The 26,023-nt window shown below is 43.4% G+C and overlaps 1 protein-coding gene across 4 annotated transcripts in view; it reads right to left on the bottom strand.

Moving 5' to 3' along the window:
* Positions 1 to 26,023, bottom strand: part of sfxn3 (sideroflexin 3) — a 61,590-nt gene that overhangs the window by 27,033 nt on the left and 8,534 nt on the right. For 3 of the 4 annotated variants that reach the window (XM_078223174.1, XM_078223173.1, XM_078223175.1), the window contains 5 exons: positions 14,333 to 14,502; positions 10,060 to 10,230; positions 8,139 to 8,237; positions 5,494 to 5,569; positions 2,496 to 2,581 (listed from right to left, as the gene is read on the bottom strand). In XM_078223174.1, coding sequence (XP_078079300.1) covers positions 2,496 to 2,581; positions 5,494 to 5,569; positions 8,139 to 8,237; positions 10,060 to 10,230; positions 14,333 to 14,496 — 596 coding nt within the window. In that variant the 5' untranslated portion in view covers positions 14,497 to 14,502. Of the gene's footprint in view, positions 1 to 2,495; positions 2,582 to 5,493; positions 5,570 to 8,138; positions 8,238 to 10,059; positions 10,231 to 14,332; positions 14,503 to 18,960; positions 19,116 to 26,023 lie in introns of all 4 variants that reach the window. The other variant, XM_078223176.1, reaches the window with a different exon arrangement.

Raw genomic sequence — 26,023 nt, 5'->3', positions numbered from 1 at the left:
ACTTTGAAGTATAACCACTGTTGTAATGGCAGCCAACAATGAGAAAATTGATCAGATCATCCGCTTATATAGTTAGGGTAAACGTTGGCTGGTTGAGTCCCCCTGCTCTTCCTCAAATAATGCCACCTGAGTAGACAGACAGACCCTCAGTTTAACATCTCATCTGAAGGACTGCATTTCTACACTGCAGCACTCCCTCATTGCTGTCAGCTCAGACAGTGTGCACAAAAGCCTGCTGACTCAGATGCAAAATTTAAGACATGGCAGGGCAGCTCAGTTGAGTGAAATGCATATCCTGCGATACGTGTAAAGTCATGGATGCTACCGGTGTCCGAGATGGATCACTGTCTGTGTGGAGTCTGCACACTTATGTGCAGGAAATGCTGCCTACTGCAGAAACTTGAGCTCCAGGTTTCAGAGCTTAAGTTCTGCACTCTTTCGTTTCCTTCTCTATGAACGGTATGCTTTGTCTGTTTGGAAAGTGTGCAAGAAACAATACTTTTCACTGTATATGAATACATGTGACAATAATAAATCAAATCAAATCAAAGCGGCAACTGCAGCCATTGTGGCGCATCCAATTGGCTGAAAGCTATGTGGACAGCATGTTCAGAGAAGTGATCACACTGCAGCTTAAGGCCTGGAGGCAGAGTGGGAATGGGTGATCACCAAGCAGTCCAAGAGAATCATAGAATCCTATAGTGCAGAAGGAAGCCATTCAGCCCATCGAGTCTGCACCAACCACAATTCCATCCATGCCCTATCCCCATAACCCCATGCATTTACCCTAGCTAGTCCCCTTGACACCAAGGGGCAATTTAGCATGGTCAATCCACCTAACCTGCACATCTTTGGACTGTGGGAGAAAACCGGAGCACCCGGAGGAAACCCACGCAGACATGGGGAGAATGTGCAGACTCCACACAGACAGTGACCCAAGCCGGGAATCAAACCCGGGTCCCTGGCGTTGTGAGACAGCAGTGCTAACCACCGTGCCGCCCGAACTAGGCAAGTAGGGGCGGCACGGTAGCACAGTGGTTAGCACTGCTGCTTCACAGCTCCAGGGTCCTGGGTTCGATTCCCGGCTTGGGTCACTGTCCGTGTGGAGTTTGCACATTCTCCTCGTGTCTGCGTGGGTTTCCTCCGGGTGCTCCGGTTTCCTCCCACAGTCCAAAGATGTGCGGGTTAGGTTGATTGGCCATGCTAAAATTGCCCCTTAGTGTCTGGAGATGCATAGGTTAGAGGGATTAGCGGGTAATACGTGTAGGGATATGGGAGTAGGGCCTGGGTGGGATTGTGGTCGGTGCAGACTTGATGGGCCGAATGGCCTGTTTCTGCACTGTCGGGTTTCTATGATTTCTATGAAGTAGTGCAGGAGTCCCCTAGGGTCCTGCTCAAAAATTTCAATTACACATTAATGCCAAAAATGATTGCTGAGCTTTTCACAATCTTCCAGTGAATGTTGAAATACTGGAGAAAATTACACCGTTTTTTCACTGGGTTTCCTGCTGATCTTATGGAAGAAACCATGCAGAAATTCCACTCCCAAGTTCCTGAACCTTCAAAATGTTCCCAAATGCTTTAGAAATTGATCAGATTTGTTAGATACAAACCAATATCATTGGAGCTCAAACAAATGCCAGTTTTGCTACTGTGTGAACCTTTTGATATTGATTTTGCTCGAGTCAAGGAGAGTCGGGTCAAACCCCATTCCATGACTTCGACATATTTTTAATGCTAAATTTAAGCATTGAGGCAGTGTTGCAAACTGTAAAAAGTGTACCCCTTTAGGTGAGATGATAAACCAAGACCTCATTTACTCTGCCTCCCTGTCATATTGGTTCAGGTCAAAAGCATTAGTCAAGGAAGAGAGGGAAATATTTTGGGCCAGCATGTAACTCTCAAACAAACTTGGTAAAAATGGAATAAAAGGTCATTTTTCTCTTCATCGCGATGTTGAACATTGTGGTCCAAAGCCATTTATACCATTTCGGAGAAGAAGTAATAAGATGCAAATCTTTCTTTAACTATATGACATCCAAATGACAAAATTAGATTCTGGTCCAGAAAAAAAAAAAATTTTATTTCCTAAAAATTCTTTGAATTGTGGAAATTTTCTATTTGAAATTTGAGTACAAATAGAACTCTACTTCCATAACGTCATCTAACATGTCGTCATCCTTTCCATGTTTTTAAACAAGAAGCTGATGAATTATTAAACTGCATTTTATTGATGATAGTTGCCATTGCAGACCTCTATCTTTTCTCTCCTACATTCTTTGCTTGATTAATAAAGGGCTGTCTCTTTCTCCAGACTGCAGCTCTGACAAAGGGTCAGAAGTACAAACAGTCATCTCTTTGTTTAGAGTTTGATGGACCTTCTACATACTTCCACTGTTTCTAGTTTGGTATCAGATTTCCAGCACTTGTGGTTCCTTCCCCATCACCCTGCCCGCTGCCCCTTTGTCCCGACTTTCATTTTGCGGTGGTCTTACCTCTGTCGCATGAGGGGGATATTGATGCAGTTGGCAGCAGCTACTGCGGCAAAGGGCACAAAACGTGCAACCAGGGAGGGCAAACGCTGCAGGAAAGAAGAAAAAGAGAAACACTGTTAATCTTTAACGGATCACTAACTCAATCAAATCTGGCAAGATCAGTTCCGAGGAATTTGTGATCGTTCGTTCCTGTCTTCAAAGGAAACCTGGGTGCCTTTGGCCTGCACTCCTCATCCCCACTCCATCCCACAGACCAGTTAGAATCAGAGCAGTAATTTCCCTTTTTTGCACAGGGTGCTGGTTGAGGTGAGAAAACCGGCGCTCAGCTCGCCACCTGCATAGCCGGCTTTTCTTGCCGCATGGTGCAGCACTCTGTGCAAAATAAATCTGCAAGCTTGGCTCATATTGTCCTGGCTGGTAGGGCTGGAAAAAGCCAGCAACGATTCTTAAACGGCACCCTGATCTCCTGTCCCCTCACCCTCTCCAACCACGCCCCCCCCCCCCCCGCCCCCCCCTCCGCCCCACACACATATACATGGAGAGCCCCAACTGCATGCACCCCATCCCCCTTCCCCAGAGCTTTCCAGAGGAAACCCCCATTGGCTTATTACAGTTCCTTTGACAGCAAGTATCAGTGTTAGGAATATGAACCTTGTGTTGTTCAGTTGCTGACCTCCATTCATCACCTCAGGATTCCCACAACCTTTCCAATCTCTCCCCTGGGCAAAAATTCTCCAGCCCTGGCTATATTCTTGTAAACCTTCTTTGCACTCGCTCCGGAGCAATTACTTCCTTCCCGTAATGTGGTGACCAGGACTACACACAATATTCCAGTTGCTTCACCATTGTCTTATACAGTTTAATCATCATATCCCTACTTTTGTATTCTATACCTCTGCCAATGAAGGAGAGCATTCCATATGCCTTCCTTACAACCTTATCTACCTGTACTGCTACCTTTAGGGACCTATGCACTTGCACATCAAGATATCTCACTTCATCCACCCCTCTCAGTATATTCCCATTTATTGACAGCAGATATTACCTCAGGATTCCCACAACCTCTCCAATCTCTCCCCCTGGCTATAATTCTCCAGTCCTGGCTACATTTTTGTAAACCTCCTCCGCACTCTCTCCAGAGCAATTGCATCCTTTCCCTTTACTGCTTGGTCTCCCTAAATGCATTACCTCACACTTATCAGAGTTGAACTCCATCTGCCACTTTCCTGCCTACTCCACCATCCCATCTATATTATTTTGGAACTTACACATATCCTCTACTTGATCCACTAAATGGCCAATTTTTGTATCATCTGAAAATTTCCCAATCGTCCCCCGCAACTCGCACCATCATACCCACCCCAGAATACGACACTAAACCCCTAGGTGCATAATTAATGAGGTTGGGGTCAGACGATACAGCGTGGTTTTCCGCCGGCCTCTCATCCATTGACTCTGTCCACACTTCCCGCTGCCTCGGCAAAGCAGGCAGCAAAATTAAGGACCCCACGCCCCGGACATTCTCTCTTCCACCTTCTTCCATCGGGAAAAAGATACAAAAGTCTGAGGTCACATACCAGCTGCCTCAAGAACAACTTCTTCCCTGCTGCCGTCAGACTTTTGAATGGACCTACCTTGCACTAAGTTGATCTTTCTCTACACCCTAATTGTGACTGTAACACTACATTCTGCACTCTCTCGTTTCCTTCTCTATGAATGGTATGCTTTGTCTGTATAGCGCGCAAGAAACAATACTTTTCACTGTATGCTAATACATGTGACAATAATAAATCAAATCAAATCAAATCAGCAGGAAACACTCCAAGCTCCCGCCCCCACCACGGGATTTGGACCTAAATGGGGAAATTCCACCCAGGGTCTCCGTTTTGATGAAAAGAATGAAACTGATCATCATACAGATTTAACTGCAAATTAAACTATCAGACTTATACTGAAGTTATTACTAAGTGACATTAAATAGAAGTGCTATAAAAAACTGGATCTATCCTGACCTTGGAGCAACTAAATTTAAAGGTGAAATTTGCCACCGATTCCATTCATGATCTTCCATCAATAATGCTTTTGTGAATATGTACAGAACAATGAACTGTACTTACAATGGATCTTTCTTCCCTTCCAGGATCCAATGGTTAAAAGAATAAAGGGGGGGGGGGGGGGGGGGGGGAATTCTCCGGCCTCCCACTTTTGTGCTTCTCAGAGGTGGGAGACGGGAGGTGGCGTGCGGCTCGCTGGCGGTGGGATTCTCTGGTCCCGCCGCTGTCAATGGGATTTCCCATTGATATCACTCCACGCCACCAGGAAACTCACGTGAGGGGGTGCACTGCCAGCTGGACCGGAGAATGCCCCTCCCTCAGGGTGAACAGCCGGAGAATTCCTCCCAAAGTCTCTTGTTACTTTTACTCAGTTGGGTGCATGAAGCAATTACAAGAGTCCTCACTTTTTTTAAATTATCAGCCGACATGTAGGTTTGAAATATAATCCTCCTGAGCAGCATTAATGCCACTGATTCTATCAACAAGGCTTTGTTTAACTCTACCCATCTGCAGCAAACTTATTAGCGATTGGTGTAACTTTCTTTGACAGACTGGGTAACAGGTTTCCATCAATTACTGTCTGTGCTCCTTTGACAATCCGAGCTACGCTGCTTTAAACCACCCGAACAAAACCATTTGCTTTCAGGATGTGGGCAATGCTGGCCAACTGGCGAGTATTTCGCATCTTCAGTTCCCCCCACCATCCTCCCAGGAATTGCAGCAGCCTTTGTGACGATAGTGCTCCCGTGATGGGGGCAAGAAGCAAACTCCAGGCTTCTGGCCTCGTGATCATGAAGGGACCAAGAACAAAGACAGTAAATTGTGCAGATTCGTTAACCAGTGTGTTACAAAGCAGCACAAAGAAGAAAATAGTAACTTAAAAAAAACATTTTGCTAAATTTTCCAACAAGACTGCAGGGTTTAAAAGAGTTTATGAAGATTACCTTAGTGAGAGACTTCAGTCCAAGGGCTGTGACAACGGCACCAGTTGTTGCACTGACATACGCAGTACCCAGTTGACTGTAAAGAGTTACAAAGAAAGTAAACATTTAGAATGAATATAGAATCGTTCAAACTTCTCAAAGTCACAGGATACCCGGAGCAAGATTTATTTTAAGTTGGGCTTGGTTCTGGAATGGAGTGGTACAGTAGATTGTTCTTTCGGAACTGAACTTTAATTCAGACCAGTATAGAAGATAGGTGTCTTTTCATTATATCAAGAGCCCTGTGTGGAATGAGTTTGGCAAGACTGAATCCAGTCCCAAGTGAGTAGAGGAGCCACCAATCAAAACTGTTCATATTCAGCACTAATAAACAACGTTAAGCCGAGATGCTTTGACTACATGAAGTACAGGTTGCCCTTTTAGGTTAAGGTAATGTGTATTATTGTAGTATAGATGGGGTTTCATCCTACATATAAAGTGTTCATTGCTGTCTAGGATGGAACATTTCAGTTATGAAGAGAGGTTGGATAGGCTTGGGTTGTTGTCGTTGGCCATGATGTGGAGATGCCGGCGTTGGACTGGGGTAAACTTGTTTTCGTTGGAGCAGCGAAGACTGAGGGGCGGCCTGATTGAGGTGTTCAGAATTATGAGGGACATGGACAGGGTGGATAGGGAGCAGTTGTTCCCCTTAGTTGAAGTGCCAGGTATGAGGGAACACTAGTTAAAAGTGAGGGGTGGGAGGTTTAGGGGGATTTGAGGAAAAACTTTTTTACTCAGAGGATGGTGATGGTCTGGAATGCGCTGCCTGGGAGGGTGGTGGAGGCGGGATGCCTCACATCCTTTAAAAAGTACCTGGATGAGTATTTGGCACACCATAACATTCAAGGCTATGGGCCAGGTGCTGGCAAGCAGGATTAGGTGGGCAGGTCAGGGCCTTTCATGCGTCGGTGCAGACTCGATGGGCCGAAGGGCCTCTTCTGCACTGTAGTATTCTGTGATTCTGTGATTGTAACTTGGCAGTACATTAGCCCTAATGGACTTAGTCTCTTGCTCAGTTACTTTTTAAAAATGCAAACTATGATGCACACAAGTTACTTTCTCTGATTTTCACATGTTCTACTATATCCTAATGGATTATCACAATTCAGGCAGAACAAACATCTTTTGGCTTACAAATTTTAAAAGAACCTTAGAATCACACTAACCAGTGTACAACCAGCTTTTTTCCATGCACTACTGTGTGGTAGAGCTCACTCAGGGAGTCCTAGTTGCTGTGGTAACGTGCACTTTACATGCGTGTTATAGTGTGGAGCTATGGTTGAACTTCCAATATTCTTTCCATCACAAAGCTGACCAGGAATCGCCCCCACTCTTGCTACCTGCCATTGGCATGTGTTGGAAGGATTTCCAAGTTGATACCCAACGTATTTGACCATTTTATGAACACATCTTCCTTGACTATCGAATTCTGAGGTGGGACTTGAATCCAGTTTCTGGCCCAGAAGCAGGAACGCTACCCACTGGACCACTGGACTGTCATTCTACGCAACAATACAAATGTAGAAAATCACATTGGTCACCAGCTGATTAACTTTCTCAATTGAAAAGTCCAGATATATTGACAGTACTGTACTGTAGTTAGAGCAGGGCTGAAAATGCTCAGATCAATGGAAACTAAGAGAGAAACAAAAGCACGAATGTGAATTGCAATGTCACTGAAATGAATGAGGGCACTTTTCTTCCAGAAACATTAGGATTGCAGCTACGACCGAACAGGATTTAATTTCCTTTGTTCTGACACCTATATGCATTTATTTCAAATAGGTAAAAACCGGGCGGGCAGCACGGTAGCACTGTGGTTAGCACTGCTGCTTCACAGCTCCAGGGACCTGAGTTCAAATCCCGGCTCGGGTCACTGTCTGTGTGGAGTTTGCACATTCTCCCTGTGTCTGCGTGGGTTTCCTCCGGGTGCTCCGGTTTCCTCCCACACTCCAAAGATGCGCAGGCTAGGTTGATTGGCCATTCTAAATTGCTCTTAGTATCCCGGGATGCATAGGTTAGAGGGATTAGTGGGTAAATATGTGGGGATATGGGGGTAGGGTCTGGGTGGGATTGTGGTTGGTGCAGACTCGATGGGCCGAATGGCCTCTTTCTGCACTGTAGGATTCTATTCTACGATGTAAAAAGCTCATTGGGATCATAGAATCATAGAATTCCTACAGTACAGAAGGAGGCCATTCAGCCCATCGAGTCTGCACCAATTCTCCAACAGAGCATCATAGTCAGGCCCAATTCCTATATCCCCATGTATTTGCCCCACTAATTTCCCTAAACTACACATCTTGGGACACTAAGGGGCAATTTAGCATGGCTAATCTACCTACCCTGCACATCTTTGGACTGTGGGAGGAAACTGGACCACCCGCAGGGAAAACATACAGACTCCGCACAGTGAGACACCCAAAGCTGGAATCAAACCCGAATTCCTGGTGCTGTGAAACAGCAGTGCTAACCACTGTGCCACTCAAATACTGTATGAAAGAGGTCTATAAAAATTGGTAATCAGTGTCCTAGCAGTTGAAATAAAACCACAGAGGTCAGTTATTATTCATGAGTGCATCTGGAAGTGATCCAGAGTTACCTACCCCACTGTCAGTGGTGCGTCTCCACTTCTGTTGGTATAGTTGACAATTGCATTGAAGGATTGATTGGCCCATTGCCAAAAGACTACTGCTGGAGTTGTCCTGTCAAAAAGAGGGTAAAAGTTAAGAAGCCAATGACATTCTGCTCTGAGCAGAGAAGCAGGGCTTAATGCACAAGCACATATGCGAGGAACATCGGCTATTACAGGCTCTATTTCTTCATGGCTCATATTTAATTTGTCTCAAGGCCATGGTATAATTCAGCCAGGGCAACAGACAGTAGAACTGAAGTGAAGTCTTTATACACTGACAAATGTTTATTTACAGTCACACATTACGTGCACCTCCAACCATAATTCTTGATTCCAAATACATATATATCTGCACATTATATAAGCAATTAATGTCCAGTACCTGAATATAATTAATACCTAACTGACATACAATTAAAAAAGACCAATCAATAGCCTGTTTTGAAGGCAACTTTGGTCTGTTTAGAAAATTGACTTTTTAATTAATCTGAAACCAGTCAGATATAGAAGATATAGCTCAAGTGACTAAGAGAATGCTATTTATGTTACATTTTTGTTTAATACAACAGCAAAAGAAATACGCAAAGCAATTAAAGAGCTTCTTCATCCATGCAACTATCTCCAACCTTTTTTCAAATGAGTGCTCAAAGGAAAGAGCAAAACTGACAAAACAAAAGCTCAATTTTGCAAGGCATTTGTTTAAATACTTTGGCATCACATCTAATTCTTAATCAAGCTAAGACAAGCATTAAAATTACCTGGTTTTGGCTTTTCAACAAAATTAAACACAAGAGATTTTGGACGCAAAAGCAAACCACCTTTTCCAATTTAAATTTTGATTAACAAATATCGGAAAAAAGTACAACTTTTGTTTTTAAAAATTATGCTGAGAGATTTGAGCAAAAGATGAGGCTGACACTTCATTACAGTACTGTGGAAGGTGCTACCTTGTCGGAGGTGCTGTCTTCAGGATGAGATATTAAAGTGAGGTGTCAGCTGTCCTCTGATGTTCACAGAATGATAGGATCTCAACAGTGCAGAAGGAGCCCATTCAGGCAATCGAGTCTGCACCATCGCTCCAAAAGAACATCTCACCTAGGTCCATCCCCACAACCTCACCCATTTATAATGTCGAATCCACCTAACCTACATATGTTTGGACACTAAGGGGCAATTTAGCACAGCCAATCCACCTAACCCGCACATCTTTGGACTGTGGGAGGAAACAGGAGCACCCGGGAGGAAACCCACATGGACACGGAAAGAAACTGCACACAGACAGACACCCAAGGCCAGAATTGAACCCAGGTCCCTGACCACTGTGAGGCAGCGGCGCTAACCACTGTGCCACCATGAACAGACTTCAGGACACTAATCCAAACGAGTAGAAACATTCCCTCAGTACATAACCTCCAATGTTACCAAAATGATTAACAAATCATTTGTCTTATTGCTGCTTTTGGGACTTTGTTGCGTGCAGATTAGTGTTCTTATTTGTCTACAGTACATGTGCAAGCCATTTTGGGGTATCCTGAGGACCTGTGAGACAGTATATAAATGCAAAATATTTATTAATTTGTTATGTCAATGGAAATAACTAAGAATAAAAATATCGTAAAAATCCGGGTCATATTTCAGCCAGATTCATACTGCCAATAGCATTTGATGCCACTGAGGTGTAACTTGAACTAGGCCAGACCAGGTAAGGACGGCAGATTTCCTTCCCGAAAGGACATTAGTGAACCAAAATTGCTGATATAATGTGTAGGTATATATGGGCCTTTAATTCATGACTAAACATAGAACTGGTTTGTTCCAAGTGCTGTGCCTTCAACCAGTGGATGAGATTATAAACTGCCCACGAAAGCACATATTTTGTTTTCGAAACTTGCCTGTAAAATGTCAGCATGCAACCGGTGATGGTCATATTCATTGGGACCTGTGCAGACATCCGCCCAATCAGAAGCATTTTTTCACCCGTGTCTGGATGAAAAGCTGAATCATAGATGTATTTTGCTCGCCAAAGTTCATCTTCAGTTAGGCCTGGTTGGACTTTGCCTTGCCTGAAAAATCCAATACACTGAATTGTATGCAGAGCTGTGCTGGATAAAGTTATCACAGATTTAATATTCACTTGGGCTCTGCTAGATCTTGGAACTCGATATGATATGGGGTCTGCCTTGGAACCCAAAATTTTTATTCTGCAAACGTAGCCACAAGCTCTCTCCCAAACCCCACCCTGCCACTATGAACACTGTCACTTACTTGAAAAAAAGGGAAATTAAAAGTTGCTGTTTTACGAAGCGCCCACTTCATTCATTTAGTTTAGAGCATGAGAACTATAAACTGCAAAGATATACATTCAATATTGGCCCTGGCACTGGTGGCATCGATCCTGAGTGTTAGCTGCCAGCTATGGAATAACATGGTCCCATTTATAATGCATCTCAAAATATGGATCCCATGGAGCATGTTGCAGGGGAAATGGGGGGGGGGGGGGGGGGAAATCCCCAACTTATTAATAAAAACAAAAAATCTTCAAGTTTTCACATTTTTAAGTCGTTGAACCTTTTCAAATCTAGATTTTGGTCACAATTTATGAAAAAAAACATTTGAAAGCTAACAGCGTTGTATCAATATTTTGCATGCAGCATTCAGAAGTCGTGAATAGGAGCATGGATGTGGGCATGAGAGAAATTGGCTGTGGCCAGCAAAGACCTGTGTTCTATTAATATGGTGTCTGGAAGGGCACTCCTACATCCCCCACTTACACATTCAGTTAAGTATCATTTGTGGTATGCAGCGTTCTGTTTAAGGACTTCAAACAGATATCAAGGGGTCCTTATTCACACATATAAAAGGGGCAAACGCCTGTCACAGGTGTGGAGTGGGGACTCAGAAATTCCCGTATCAAAGGGCGAGTGGCACACTTCTGGCTTATTAACAGCGTGCTCTTCCTACTCCCCATACAGGAGGCTGTTTAGCACCTAAAAAACAAACATCATGCAGTCGAGTATCTAAGCCAGTCCTCCAATATAATGATATATAAAATAAGGTCGTGAATGAATCCCAACCGGCAGTCTCTCAAGTTCTGGGTAATTGTTGTCCCTGGCTTTTCGTTTGGGGTGCAGGGTAATGAAGATGCGCTATTGCAACCGACAAAACAAAGACAATCCTTTCACCTGTTCTAGCGTATTTCAACTTTAAAATAGTATTAACTTTAACGTTACGTCTTAAGTTAAGCCACACTAAATCACAATGTTTTGTGGCATGCTTTGAGAGCAAGATAAAATGTAGCTAAGTTAATAGACCTGACTGAAATTGAAACTGAACATGAAACTGAAAGACTTTTCCTGTCCGGTGGCCTAACAGTCCCCCTTTCAGTGAGATTTCAATACACCAACCACATTTTTAAAAAAATGACTGAATTTAAGTGGTTTCAATAACAAAAAAGGTTGCTTGTAAAATTCTGCAACGGGCAGAATTGCGTACTACTGTACTATAATTACTGAAATTAAGCCAAGTGACTTCAATTTTTTTAAAAATAGGGTGTGAAATACTGCAACTGGCAGAGTTGTGTAAATACTGCACTGCCAACTACAGGGTTTCAGATGATGGAAGCTTGTATGTAAAATATTTTGAAATATCAGTTCACAGCTTCCACAAATAACGGAAATTCCCATCAATAAATGTGTGTTAACCTCTAAAAATTTCATTAATGTATCCAGCCATCCCACTGGGAAAGAGTGGCTAATTCCTAGATTCAAGACAGTTAATAAATTTGACTGCTTGAGACAGAACCAGAGGATCGAATTACTCCTAAACTCACCGCTAGGCACTAGCTGTTAGTTATATAGTAAACAGTGGACAAAATGATATATGTTCACTCGGTCAAATTTCTTTCTGTTAGCTAACAGGCACTAGTAATGAGGGACAATAGCAACATAGAACCGCCAAGATGTATTCCATGTTATGACTGAATTATCTTAATGTTAAGAGTTTCCGTAGCAGATTAGTTATATCTGAAACCTCACACTTAGCCATTCGACGTGGTAACTCGTATCCAGTTTGCCAGACGTCATTCCTGCTAATCTCCACTTCCTTAGCTGGGATATAATTTCTTCAGTGCTGGTTGTCCTCTGGCTCCAGGCCTAGATAACTATTTATGCAAGTCTAGACGGGAAGTGTTGGTAGGCAGTTTGGCCAGGGAAGTCAGAATACTGACCTCAGCTAACATGCTATTTGAGCAGGAGTGTTTGGATAGCCAACAGAAGTGGGACCTTTGAACCATTTTTCCTTAGATTGCCATGGCGTGCTGAGGATATTTGTTGTGACCTCATTGACCACTTTGCCAAGATCAACCAATGGTCTATTTTAGCTATTCAGTATCTTAATCAGCTGAGACATGGGGAAGGGAAGTAATTTTATGATTCATTTTTAATTTTAATTAACTGGCGTCAGTTCTTGCTCAGTGTCAGCTGGCTCAACACTGAATGTGAAGATCATAGGTCCCATTCAGTGACCTGAACACACAATCTAGGCTGACACTTCAGTACAGTGCTGAAACAATGCTGTTGATGTTGAAGAGAACATTAGAAGGTTTCATGGCACTACCTGAAGATGAAGAGCAGGAGAATTCCCCCAGTGTCCTGGCCAATATACAACTTGCGGTCAAACCCATCAAAAGAAAATTGGTTATTTATCTAACAGCCGTTTCCAGTGCCTTATATGCAAATTGGCTGCTACATTTTCCAATAAAGTAAAAGCAGCTAAGCTTCATAGTAATTCATTGGCCGCAAAGTATTTTGGGACCCCCCAAGATGTGAAAGCTGCTGCAAAAATGTGAGTTATTTGTATTTAATAATTAATAGATTTTAATTGGCATTATACAAGAACATGCCAGTCACGGTCATGCCTGGAGAATTGGAAGAATTCCCAATGATTATGGCCACTGATAATGGGGATATTCTCCACCCCTGGTTTCAGCAGGTGGGAATGGCAGATGGAGGTGGCACGGAGAATCGAAGAGGAATCCCAAAACAGCATTTACACCATTGAGACTTCCTCGCTCGATTGTCCCCCACCAGTAACTTAAGAAGGATGCCCCGATCCTTTGAAAGCCGGTATTGTTCATTCAGAGCCCGTCCCGCCACATGATACCTGACTCCTGGATTTTATTTTTCCAAAATGTTCAGAAATTTGGCGGGAAAAGCCAGCAGCATAGCCAGCGGGCTACACAATTCCCGGCCGAGTTGACACTTTGGGAAGAATTTTCCCAAAAATGTCAGGTACTGATTGAAAACTGATGTGTTTCTCCCCAGATAAACAGGCAGGGTTTTCTCTCCAGAGAAACCAATGTGTTCCTCACCAGAGAAACAGATGGGTTTTCCCTCCAGGTCTCCTGATATTTTGTCACAAAAAAAGCAGGGAGCGTGTTTTATGCCGTCATCCCTGAGGGTGGGGCCCAAAAACGCTGCCAAGGCTGGATCCATGGCGATCAGGTCAGCTTTTGTCTTTCTTTTTCAAGGGCAGAATGCAAGATAGACCATTTGGTGCACATTCTTTCAAATTGGATTTGCAGATCTAGGGACTTTCCTGACTGTCCTCCCAAACCCAGATTGTTTGTGTTTTGTTGCGTTGCACAGGAACCATCTGCATCTGGGACTATGGGTTTTAATGCTGCCAAACTGATGGGATGAAAGTCTGAGCAGGAGGTGAGTTTCAGGAGTCTTTGATCTTATTCTGGTGCGCAATGGCTGACACTTGCAGAAGCCATCCTGATTTAATGCAAAATTATTAATCTCAAAACTGCAGCTACTAAATGGAAAACGTGGGACTAGCTCAGGGTGCCCTGCATGGGTTGGGGCAGAATAAAGTGTTTTTCTGTCCACCAAACCATACTACAGTGGACTTAGTGCTTGGTGTCCGCAGTGATAGTGTTCCATTCCCGTGCAGCAACACATCACCTTCATCAACACAAATAATTTAGGGGGAGGCCAGACAACAAAACAGAGGAACAAAAAGATTTCCAATCGAATAGAAAACTAAGTGTATCTTAAATAGAATTACATTGCATCGGATTTGACACAATGTTCTTATTATAGCTGATAAAGCGAAGTGTTGAGACAAGAGCATGATGCTAATATTTCCCAGGGTCTTTCTTACTTGTAGTTCTCTACAATGGTCCTTGCTGCTTCTAATGCTTCACTGGAGAGTAGGACATTGCGGGGGTCAGTCACCATGAAGAAGTGCTTTGCTCGTCCCATGAAGGCCCCCTGGTCCCATCGTGGCTCCTTTAAATTGATATCAGACCTCATGTCTTGAGACATCTTTTACTGAAGAAACAAAATTCAAAAAACTTAGTGGCAAGCTGTCACAAGCTACAATAACTTCAGCTGAGTACATAATTCCTTTTTTACAAGCTGATCCAAATTGAGATCATAGAAATATAAAAAATAGAATCAGGAGTAGGCCATTCAGCCCCTTTGAGCCTGCTCTGCCTTTCATTCTGATCATTAAATTCAATATCCTGATCCCACCTTCCCCCCAATATCCCTTGATATTTTTAGCCTCAAGTGCTATCTTTAATTTCTTCTTGAAATCAGGCAAGGTTTTGGGTTGCTTGGATATTTTTGGCTTTTTGGGTGCTACAGTTACTAAACATTAGTAAAATTAATTTAATCTTTGAAGGCAAATTGTACTCAACTTTTGATACATAAAAACATAACAGTTATCAAACTGCAATATTACCCTAATTCTTTAATGTATATATTACAAATCTTCAATTTCTCAAGCACATGCCATATTTGAGAAGCTTTACATATATAAAACATATTATGTGAACCACACATATATTTATACATAATTATTTGTGCTACTTGTGTTCATCCTGGCTCCAGGATGTGCGTTTGTTTACCTCCTAGCCAACTATTCAGTAATGCAATGAACACAGGGGCCAAACAGAGTATCTATTTATTCTACTTGATATGTCATAAGCCTGCTTACAGACTCCAATATTTCCGACAGCAATAGAACAAGCACCATCAGTCTAGGGCGCAGGCTATCAGGCAGATTTATTCAGCAAAGGTAAGCAGCAACACAGCAGGTTTACAGCAGTTCATCAGATGCAGCTATCTCCCCTCAAATATAGAAAATAAGAGACATAATCCAAAGTTACCACTCTTTGAAAGACAAATTGAGATACAAACTCTTAACAATGCAAAACCAAGATGTAGCGCTGGCACCCTGTGAAATCAAAAACATATCTCTCAAAAATCAAATAATGCAGACCCAAAAGTGTCACTGATGTGTATTATTTGGCACTGTTGGACCATCCACAAAATAAAGTAAGCCGTTATGTCAGATAGTTTAAGCATATCTACTTTTAACAGGTTCTAAAAACTAAATTTATTTGCAGAGGCAAGTATCTTGCTAGCTAAATTCAAAATATGGATCTGATCTGGAGCAAGTCCTACATATTGAGCTGAATGTGACAGAGAACAAAATTTAAAATAATTGTTACTTTCCTTTAGGCAGATATTAAAATACATAAAACAAAAAGCTAAATATTGCAGATGTTGAAAATATGAAATAGAATAACTAAAGGCTGGAAATATTAGATCAAATGGCATCTGTGAAGAGACACTGTTAACATTTTAGGTTGATCCTCAATCTGAAATTTTAGCTCTGTTTGCTTTTCCACACATGCTGCCAGCATTTCCCACTTTCATTTCAAAATTGAAAGGTTTACTTATGGTTAGAATGGAGACCAAGGGTTGATCTTCCTCTGGGCTCAGGAGATCCTGACTTGCGCAGTTTTGTGGTTCCCAGCCCATGTTTGACTTCGCAGTCATTTGTGTCTTTTCACACTGGGGTTGGGTTTGCAGCACAGCTTGCGAGCCTCCCTGGAGCACAAGAGGAGTGTGGGTGTGGAGGCGAGCTGGTTTAAGGGCCCACCAAGGTTCTCCAGCACAGTGGGTGGAATTTTCCACACAACCCACCATGCGTTTCGCGGCAGTGGAGGCAGCCTACCATTGGCTGGTGGCGGGATACTCTGGTCCTTCCATTTCCCAGTAAGAAGTCTCACAACACCAGGTTGAAGTCCAACAGTTTTATTTGGCAGCACAAGCTTTCAGAGTCTCACTGTAAGAAGGAGCCTGAGACTCCGAAAGCTTGTGCTGCCAAATAAACCTGTTGGACTTCAACCTGGTGTTGTGAGACTTCTTACTGTGCTTACCCCAGTCCAACGCCGGCATCTCCAAATCATGCCTTCCGTTGCCAACAGGGTTTCCCATTGAATGCACCCCTTGCCACTGGGAAACCAGCAGCAAGGGTGCACTGTCAGTGGAACCAGAAGATCCTGCCATGAATTCCGGCCAGTATATCAGTTTCTAACAGTGTTTAAAGACCCCCTACACCTCACCCTCACTTCACTCACTCCCCACCAACTCCCCATGCCAGCCCTTATTGCCTCAGATAGCCCATGCTATCCAATGTCCATGTATCCTCCCCATATGCTCAATGCCCCCTCAGATCACCAATGCCACCTCTTCATTCCCATGAATCTTCCATGTCCCCTCACATTCCCTCAAGTCACCTCTATGCCTTCGTGTATCCTCCATTGCCACTCACTCAGTATGCACTATGTACAATCCTCAGAGTACAGGAAATATCACTGGAAAACTTTTACATTCCTTGGGGAAAAATATACACCATGCACCATCCATTAAAAGCCTGCATGTAACTGACTCGGAGAAACAACACATTTGACATGTGAAAAAAAACCTTGCTTTGAGCCCATGTTCCCAGGACATGAGCCTCTGGGTTACTAGTCCTACGGAAGTACCACTACGCCACTGTCAACCATTTTCTTGACAATGGATGTGAACAAATACACACAGCTCTTCATTGTATGGATCAGCTTATCTTTACAGAATAGATCTCTATGAATGACTACATTAAAAACGCATCCACATTACAATACATCACCTAATAGTGACACTTGAAGGTGTGAAATCACTTCACATTTACCTTTCAGAGTGTGGGTGTGGAGGCGAGCTAGCTTAAGGGCCCACCAAGGTTCTCCAGCACAGTGGGTGGAATTTTCCACACAACCCACCATGCGTTTCGTGGCAGTAGAGGCAGCCTACCATTGGCTGTTCTGGAATCCTCAGGAAGCTTTTCATTTTCTTCATGAGCTCTCAAACCTGGCCTAATTTTAATGGTCATCCAAAATCCCACACCGCCAACTAAAAATGACATTCGGGAGGAACTCTGACCCTTGTTTTCCCACTTAAAATGAGGACCCGAACACAGCAGGGGCAGGTATGAGTTTTACACACTAGGTATTCCCATCTGAGAAAAGGTAGTCATGCACGCACCAAACACCGCATCCACACCTAGATGAAAATCTGGCTCTAAAACTGATTCATCAGATATACACACAATTGCTCATCTTGATGACTCTTCAATGTAGATATAATTTAATACATGGAGAACTTCAATATTATCCATTCTTCCCTGAAAGCAGGCACAGGATACAAAGGAATAGGGTTGAACCGTCCAATCCTCTCCACCATTTTTAGTAGATATGGTCTTTCTGGACTGCAAATGTAAACACCACCAATCTATCAACCCTTTCCTTGCACCAGTTGAAGTGTAACCTTTCAGTGTTGTGTCAGCTGCAGTCGGGATAGGTGGTGGCAAAGTGGTACTATCACTGGACCAGTGATCTAGGGTAATGCTCGGGGGATCTGCATTTGAAACCCGCCACTGCAGATGGTGAAATTTCAATCCAATAAAAATCTGGAATTAAAAGTCTAATGATTGTCATATAAACCCCAGTCCTAGGGATGTGCAATAAATGCTGGCCCAGCCAGTGATACCCACTAGATCTATCACTGAAGATCCCATGAATTAAAAAAAAAACAAAGACTGACAGGTCAATGAGAACAGTATCACAATATCAGGATTATTTGTTGGCGCCAGTAATATTGATCCATATTCATAAAGCACCATCCTCCTCTCCTGAGAGGGCAATGCAGGCGGTTCCATGATTATGTTCAGCAAAATTCTACTGCCTTCTATGGTGTGACTGACCGGAAAACTCACCATCATGCGTATTGGAGGGATTTACAGTCTGATAATCAACCTGTTTGACCACATTATAAACACAATTTCTGCCAACTGAGGTCTGGAATGGGATTTGAACTCAGAGCTAGGGATGCTACCACTGTGCAACAAGACCCCTATACTGCACATATACAACAGAAACAATTATGATTTACATATCCTGTGGTGCTGAGATTTCAGGTTGAGGTGAATGGCCAGTATAATAACATTGAAATTACTAAAGTTGTACCGAGGGGAGTAATGCATCATTCTGTTTTGTCTTTATAAACATTCAGTGGAATCAGCACTTACTCTTCTGAAAATACTCAATTGCAAATAAGTTTTAGTGAATGTTAGCTGAGTATATCTAATTACTATCCAATTGCAGGATCATCCTCTTAACTCTTCCATCTTAACAACAGGGATCTTTTTTTGCTATTAATAGCCACAATCAAATTAATTTTTTATACCCCAAGATAACATTACATCACACAGACAGCTAATTATAATGGTGTTATTCTTGGACCCTATGGAATTTCAAATCTCTTAATGAACTATCCTTTGAGATCCTTTTTCAAAGGGACACTACCGATGTAATGACATAATGATCTTTGTTTTAACATCCCAAGAAGCCCATCTTGATGATTACCAGAAGATAACAAACAATTAAATTGACCTCTTACTTTAAATGAAGAAACTGAAGACATTAACGCCTGGATTTTAACTCTGTTTAAAATGGAACAGGAGACTTGTCTCTTCCTATGTCACTCCAACGCAACCAGGACATCTGCCCCAAGCTGGTAACACCTGCCGGGCCAAACCCTGCCAGGAACAGGAACTGGAGAATAGAAGAGACAGAGGGAGAGAGATAAGCAATAGGAGTCTTCCTCCAATGCCCCAGAAGGAAACTGTGGGGCACTGCTGCATTGCATCCTCTCCAATATCTAAACTATGTTTTCTGAGGATTGTGCGTACTGGGCGGGATTTTATGGCCTCGCTCGTCCCGAAACCGTAAAATCCCACCCGAGGTCAATGAAGCTTCCCATTGTCTGCCCCTTGTCCGCTTCGATTCCCGTGGCGGGCGGGGCGGTAAAATTCCAGCCACAAACTCAAAACATTCACTCTATTTTCTCTCTCCACAGACGTTACCAAATCTGCTGAGATTTTCCAGAATTTTCTGTTCTATGTTTTCTGAGGTTTGGTCCCAAACTGAACAAATAAATCTGGATAGGGTCTGGTCAAAGATTTGGATGGCTGATACATCACTTCTTCACTTTTGTATTCGCACCATCTTGCAGTAGAGGACAGCATCTTTGTGCAATAGCTTATAGTGGTTGAGTACATAGACTCCTGAATCCCTTGTCTCACACCATTAAGAAAGCATTTCCATCTTTCTTTCTTGGAATCCAAAGTGAATAAATTCACACTTCCCCACGTTGATCTCTATTTGCCAATGTTTTGAGCAGTCACTTGGCCGATCTATGTTTCTTTCTAACCTCCTGATCCCAGAGTCAGCAGTTACTCAGTTTATAACACTCATCTGAGTCACAAAGTTCTGGGTTCAAATCTAAAAAGATTTCTGTATTGTCAGAAATACCATCCTTCAGAGGAGATATTAAACCGAGGATCAGTCCCAGGTGGATGTAAAATATCCTATTGCACTATTTGAAGAGGAAGAGAGGAACTCCCTCTGATTTCCCGGTCACTTTTTAATACCTTTATCAACTTCACTACTAAACGGATTGCTGAATCACCGACACACGAGGAAGCTTCCTATGCACAAATTGGTTGCTACATTTCCTACACTACAAAAGTGATAAGAGGTTCTGGTTACCCGGTTATAAAAAGTATACAGCAGCACAGGTCAGGGCACAGAGAAGATTAACAAGGATGATATCAGAAATGCATGGGTATACGTAAAGCAAAGAATTGGCAGGCTGCATCTCTTTTCTCTTGACAAAAAGACCAAAGGATGACCGAATACAGGTCTTTAAAATTATCAAAGGTTTTGATAGAGTGGATACAGAGAGAATGCTTCCTCTGGTGGGGAAGAACATAACTAGCAGCCATCAATATAAGATAGTTACCAAGAAATCCGGTTGGGAATTCAGAGGAATACAGAACTCAGAGTATAGGAAGTGGTTGAAGCAAATAGATTTTTTAAATTAATATACAGGATGTGGGTGCCACTGGCTAGACAAGTATTCATTGCCTGCAATAATTCAGTAAGAAGTTTAACAACACCAGGTTAAAGTCCAACAGGTTTATTTGGTAGCAAAAGCCACACAAGCTTTCGGAGCTCCAAGCCCCTTCTTCAGGTGAGTGGGAATTCTGTTCACAAACAGAGCATATAAAGACACAGACTCAATTTACGGCATCTCCACATCATGCAATAATTCAGCCAAACATCAGTTTCCCAGCACCAAACACCCTTTTTTGTGTACCAAGAGACCACTCCCGTGGCTCACAATTAGTTAAGTGCAATACTTGGAGACCTACAACTACCCAGGTGAACTAACAGGTTTAAAAGCTCCCACTGAAAACTTCCTATTCGGCATGTCTCCACCTGCTCATTATGGGAGCTCGTACTTGCCTTTGACAAGGTACTGCATGGCAGATTGTTGCACAAGGTTAAATCTCACGGGATCCATGTGAGGTAGCCAATTGGATATACAAAATTGGCTTGACGTCAGAAGACAAAGGATGGTTGCACAGGGTTGTTTTTCAAACTGGAGGCCTGTGACCAGTGGTGTGCCTCAGGGATTGGTGCTGAGTCCACTGTTATTTGTTATTTATATTAATGATTTGGGTGAAAATTTAGGAGGCATGGTTCGTAAGTTTGCAGGTGACACCAAGATTGGTGGCATAGTGAACAGTGAAGGTTATCTAGGATTGCAATGGGATCTTGATCAATTGAGCCAGTGGCCTGATGAATGGCAGATGGAGTTTAATTTAGATAAATGTGAGGTGATGTATTTTGATAGATTGAATCGGGGCAGGAACTACTCAGTTAACGGTAGGGCACGAGGGAGAGTCATAGAACAAAGAGATCTAGAAGTACAGGTTCATAGTTCCTTGAAAGTGGAGTCACAGGTAGACAGGGTGGTGAAGGCGGCATTCGGCATGCTTAGTTTCATTGGTCAGAACATTGAATACAGGAGTTTGGACGTCTTGAAGTTGTACAAGACATTAGTAAGGCCACACTTGGAATACTGTGTAAAGTTCAGGTCACCCTATTATAGAAAGGATATTATTAAACTAGGAAGAGTGCAGAAAAGATTTACTAGGATGCTACCGAGACTTGATGGTTTGAGTTGTAAGGACAGGCTGGAGAGACTGGGACTTTTTCCCTGGAGCGTAGAAGGCTTAGGGGTGATCTTATAGAGGTCTATAAAATAATGAGGGACATCGATAAGGTAGATAGTCAACATCTTTTCCCAATGGTAGGGGAGTCTAAAACTAGTGAGCATAGGTTTATGGTGAGGAGGGGAGAGATACAAAAGGGTCCAGAGGGGCATTTTTTTCACTCAGAGGGTGGTGAGCGTCTGGAACAAGCTGCCAGAGGCAGTCGTAGAGGCAGGTACAATTTTGTTTTTTTAAAAGATATTTAGACAGTTACATGGGTCATATAGAGGGCAAACGCGGGCAATTGGGACTAGCTTAGTGGTAAAAATTGGGCAGCATAGACAAGTTGTTTTCATGCTGTAAACTTCTATGACTCCCACGGGGAGATCTATCGATGACCCCCCGTGGTCTTCATGGCCATCATAACATCCTCCCATCTTAGGTCAGAGTTTCTCCCAGCATCCCCATTGTGAGAAAGTCCTTTGCATCGTTTTCAAGGTTTTACCTGGACTTTGACTTTATATGATACTGATCCTGTTTTCTCCATAATGATCACAGGGACCCAACTGGGACTATCCTCAAAATTTCTCAAGTGAACCAGATCACACACTGAGAAAGTTCTTTCTGTTCTTGCAGAATTGTAATTTCTTTTTTGGTTTTCTTGTTGGAACTCCAGCCTCCTTGCCATATTTGGGACTAGCTGGCTCAATTTGGCACAAAGTCATTGTCCCATTAACAGCATGAACAGGTGGGGCAACACCTGATGTTGTGTGCAGTGTGGTCCTATAGTCGAACAAAAACCATGCCAGTCTGGTCTCCATGGATGCTGCCAGTGGTTTCCTCAGAAGGTTTGACTGGTGATAAGGTGCAGGTCAAACCAGTTGGATACCATTAGAGAGCACGAAGTTCTGGAAATCACTGCTAACAGATGTCATACCATTATCGGAAACCAGGACTTCCGGTATTCAGTGTGTACTGAAGCTTTGCTGTAGCCTGGGAAGTTGTGGAGCTCAGGCAGTATACCTCCAACCACTTGGAGTGTGCGTCCACCATGATTAAAAACTTGGAACCTATAAAGGGCCCAGCAAAGTCCACATGTACACGCACCCAAGACTTGCCAGGCTACTCCCATGGGTGTAGGCAGGCTGAGGGAGGGCGTTTTTGATTTTCCTGGCACAGGTCATGTCACTTTACCAAGTCTGTGATGTCAGAGTCAAGGCCAGGCCACCTGAAATAATCTCAGGCCAGCACCTTCATTTTTGAGACTCCCATGTGGCCATGACGTAATTCCATTAATATTGGATACCCAAAGAAGGACCCCGTCCTCAACACAAGTTCATCTTTCTTACTGAGGTAGGGTTTCATTTCTTCGGAGGCTCGTCCTTGGAACCCCCCTGTGCAGGATCATGTGCCTAATTTTAGATAGGGTTGGATCTTTTTGGGTCCCGGCTTTAACTTGCCTCGCTGACACTGGCAAAGTCTCCAAAAAATTCATGGTCATTACAGCCTCTTCCAATGCTGGTGAAGGAGCCTGGCTTTTGGGCAATGGGAGGTGACTCAATGTATCAACATTAACTACCCAGGTTCCAGGGCAGTGTTCCAGAAGATATTCGTAGGCCGCCAACAACAAGACCCAGCGCTGGACCTGAGCAAAGGCGATAAGGGGGATTACCTTGTCCTCTTTGAAAAGACCCAAAAGGGTTTATAGTTGGGTAACTATAAAATCATGTCACTGATGTATTGATGGAACGTTTCCACACCAATACAACTGCCAACTCTTCTTTCTCAATCTGAGAATACCGCTGCTCTGCGTCCTAAAAGATCCTGGAGGCATACGCAATGGGCTTTTCTGTCCCATCTTTCCATTGATGTGACAGCACCATCCCAGCCCTGTATGGGGAAGTATCACAAGTCAATATAAGCTCTTTCTTAGGGTCAAAATGGGCCAGTAGGTTAGTTGACAGTAGCTGATGTTGAACTTTAGAAAAGACCTCTGCTTGTGGAGCTTCCCAGGACTATCGTGGGTTTTTTCACTATAGGGCATGCAAGTAGGCCAGCATAGAAGCCAAGTTTGGGATAAATTTTCCACAATAGTTTTCTAGTCCGAAGAAGGATTTTAACTCCATGGTGTTTCATGGGGTTGGTGCTTCCTTGATGGCCTTCACGTTATCCTCCACTGGATGTAACCCCTCGCCATCTACTCAGTAGCCTAAGTAGGTTACTTCAACCACTTGAAAAACGCATATCTCTCTCTTCAAGCGAACTCCCCGCTCTTGAAAATCTCTGCAAGACTTCTTCTAAGTTGGCCAGGTGCTCTTGTTCTGAAGCCCCCATGACCAAGACGTCATCTCAGTTTATTGCAACCTTGAGTATCCCACGAAGGATGTTCTCCATAACTCTTTGGAATATGGTACGTGTTGATGAGACCCTAAAAGTGGGTATATTCATAGAGTCCCTTATGCGTGCTGATCGTCAGCTATTTCCAGGAGGACTCGTACAATTCAAGCTGAGGATAGGCCTGCTCATGTCCAACTTGGAAAACGTCTTGCCGCCTGCTAACTTAGTGTACAAATCTTCAATTCAGGGGTACCGATCGAGTTTGAAGATCCAATTGACCGTTAATCTATAGTCCCCACAGAAGTGAACTGATTTGTCGGGCTTAAGAACAGGGACGACGGGGCAGCCCATTCCGCAAATTGCATGGGCCTTATTATAAAGTTAATTTATCGGTCACAAGTAAGGCTTACATTAACACTGCAATGACATTACTATGAAATTCCCCTAGTTGCCCACAGTCCGGCGCCTGTTCGGGTCAATGCACCTAACCAGCACGGCTTTCAGAATGTGGGAGGAAACCCACGCAGACACGGGGAGAACGTGCAGACTCCGCACAGACAGTGACCAAGCCTGGAATCAAACCTAGGTCCCTGGCGCTGTAGAAGCAGCAGTGCTAACCACTGTGCTACCGTATATCTAGACTTTCAACGTTCCCAAGTTCAGTTTCAACATTCTCCAGCATGGAGTAGGCGACTCGTCTTGCTTTGAAATACCTAGGTGTAGCAACGGGGTCAACATAGATCTTGGCCTTGGCTCCTTTTCAAGCTTTTTTGGAAAACTTCAGGGTATCTACTAATAACTTTGTACAATTCCCCCAGACCTAGCCTGGAGATCTCCAACCAGTTCAGCCGGATCCGTTCAGCCAGATCTGCTGGACCCAATTTCTCCCCAGAAGGCTTGATTCCGCAGCCCAGTACAACAATAAGTGGGAGGTGAGCTGATTGCTGCCTGTACGTTACTGGGACCATTGTGGTGCCTTTTATCTATAAAGGTTCCCCGTGTAGGTGGTTAGTCTGGCCTTCGTATTGTCCAACCTTAGGAGTTGGATGTCAGATTGGAGATGCTTATAATTTTGTTCTGCAATAACGTGTGCACCTCCATCTTTAAAGAATGGTCATTCACTAGTAATTCCACCATTATTGTTGTTAAGAAGGCGTACAGTGTGTTAGCTTTTATTGGTAGAGGGATTGAGTTTCGGAGCCATGATGTCATGTCGCAGCTGTACAAAACTCTGATGCGGCCGCACTTGGAGTATTGCGTACAGTTCTGGTCGCCGCATTATAGGAAGGATGTGGAAGCATTGGAAAGGGTACAGAGGAGATTTACCAAGATGTTGCCTGGTATGGTGGGAAGGTCTTACGAGGAAAGGCTGAGTGACTTGAGGCTGTTTTCGTTAGAGAGAGGAAGGTTAAGAGGTGACTTAATAGAGGCATACAAGATGATCAGAGGATTAGATAGGGTGGATAGTGAGAGCCTTTTTTCCTCGGATGGTGATGGCTAGCATGAGGGGACATAGCTTTAAATTGAGGGATGATAGATATAGGACAGATGTCAGAGGTAGGTTCTTTACTCAGAGTAGTAAGGGCGTGGAATGCCCTGCCTGCAACAGTAGTGGACTCGTCAACATTAAGGGCATTTAAATGGTTATTGGATAAACATATGGATGATATTGGAATAGTGTAGGTCAGATGGGCTTTAGATTGGTTTCACAGGTCGGCGCAACATTGAGGGCCGAAGGGCCTGTACTGCGCTGTAATGTTCTATGTTCTATTATTGGGGCAACTTTTGTCGTCATGTTCTGATTAAGTTGTGGTATCCTTGTCTCTGGAAGAGGGGATACCTGTGTGGTATGGTCAGGTACTGGCCTTGGCTTTTTCCCTAGGCAGCTCATGTTTTACCTGTTCCTAAAACTTCACCTCAGCCATGTCCTTTGACAGAGCTTGCAATAATCCATCGTCTGGCAATTACAACATTCTGCAGTATATTCTCTAATACTCTGAGTGTCGTCACTGCCTTTCCTTGACTGACAGGTGGGGACATTAGGGTTCCTATAGCGACAGAGGG

Source organism: Mustelus asterias, chromosome 11 (assembly GCF_964213995.1).
Source record: "Mustelus asterias chromosome 11, sMusAst1.hap1.1, whole genome shotgun sequence".
In the NCBI taxonomy this organism is placed as follows: Eukaryota; Metazoa; Chordata; class Chondrichthyes; order Carcharhiniformes; family Triakidae; genus Mustelus; species Mustelus asterias.
Note: the sequence above shows the minus strand (reverse complement) of the source record. Positions and strands in the feature narration are given on the sequence as shown.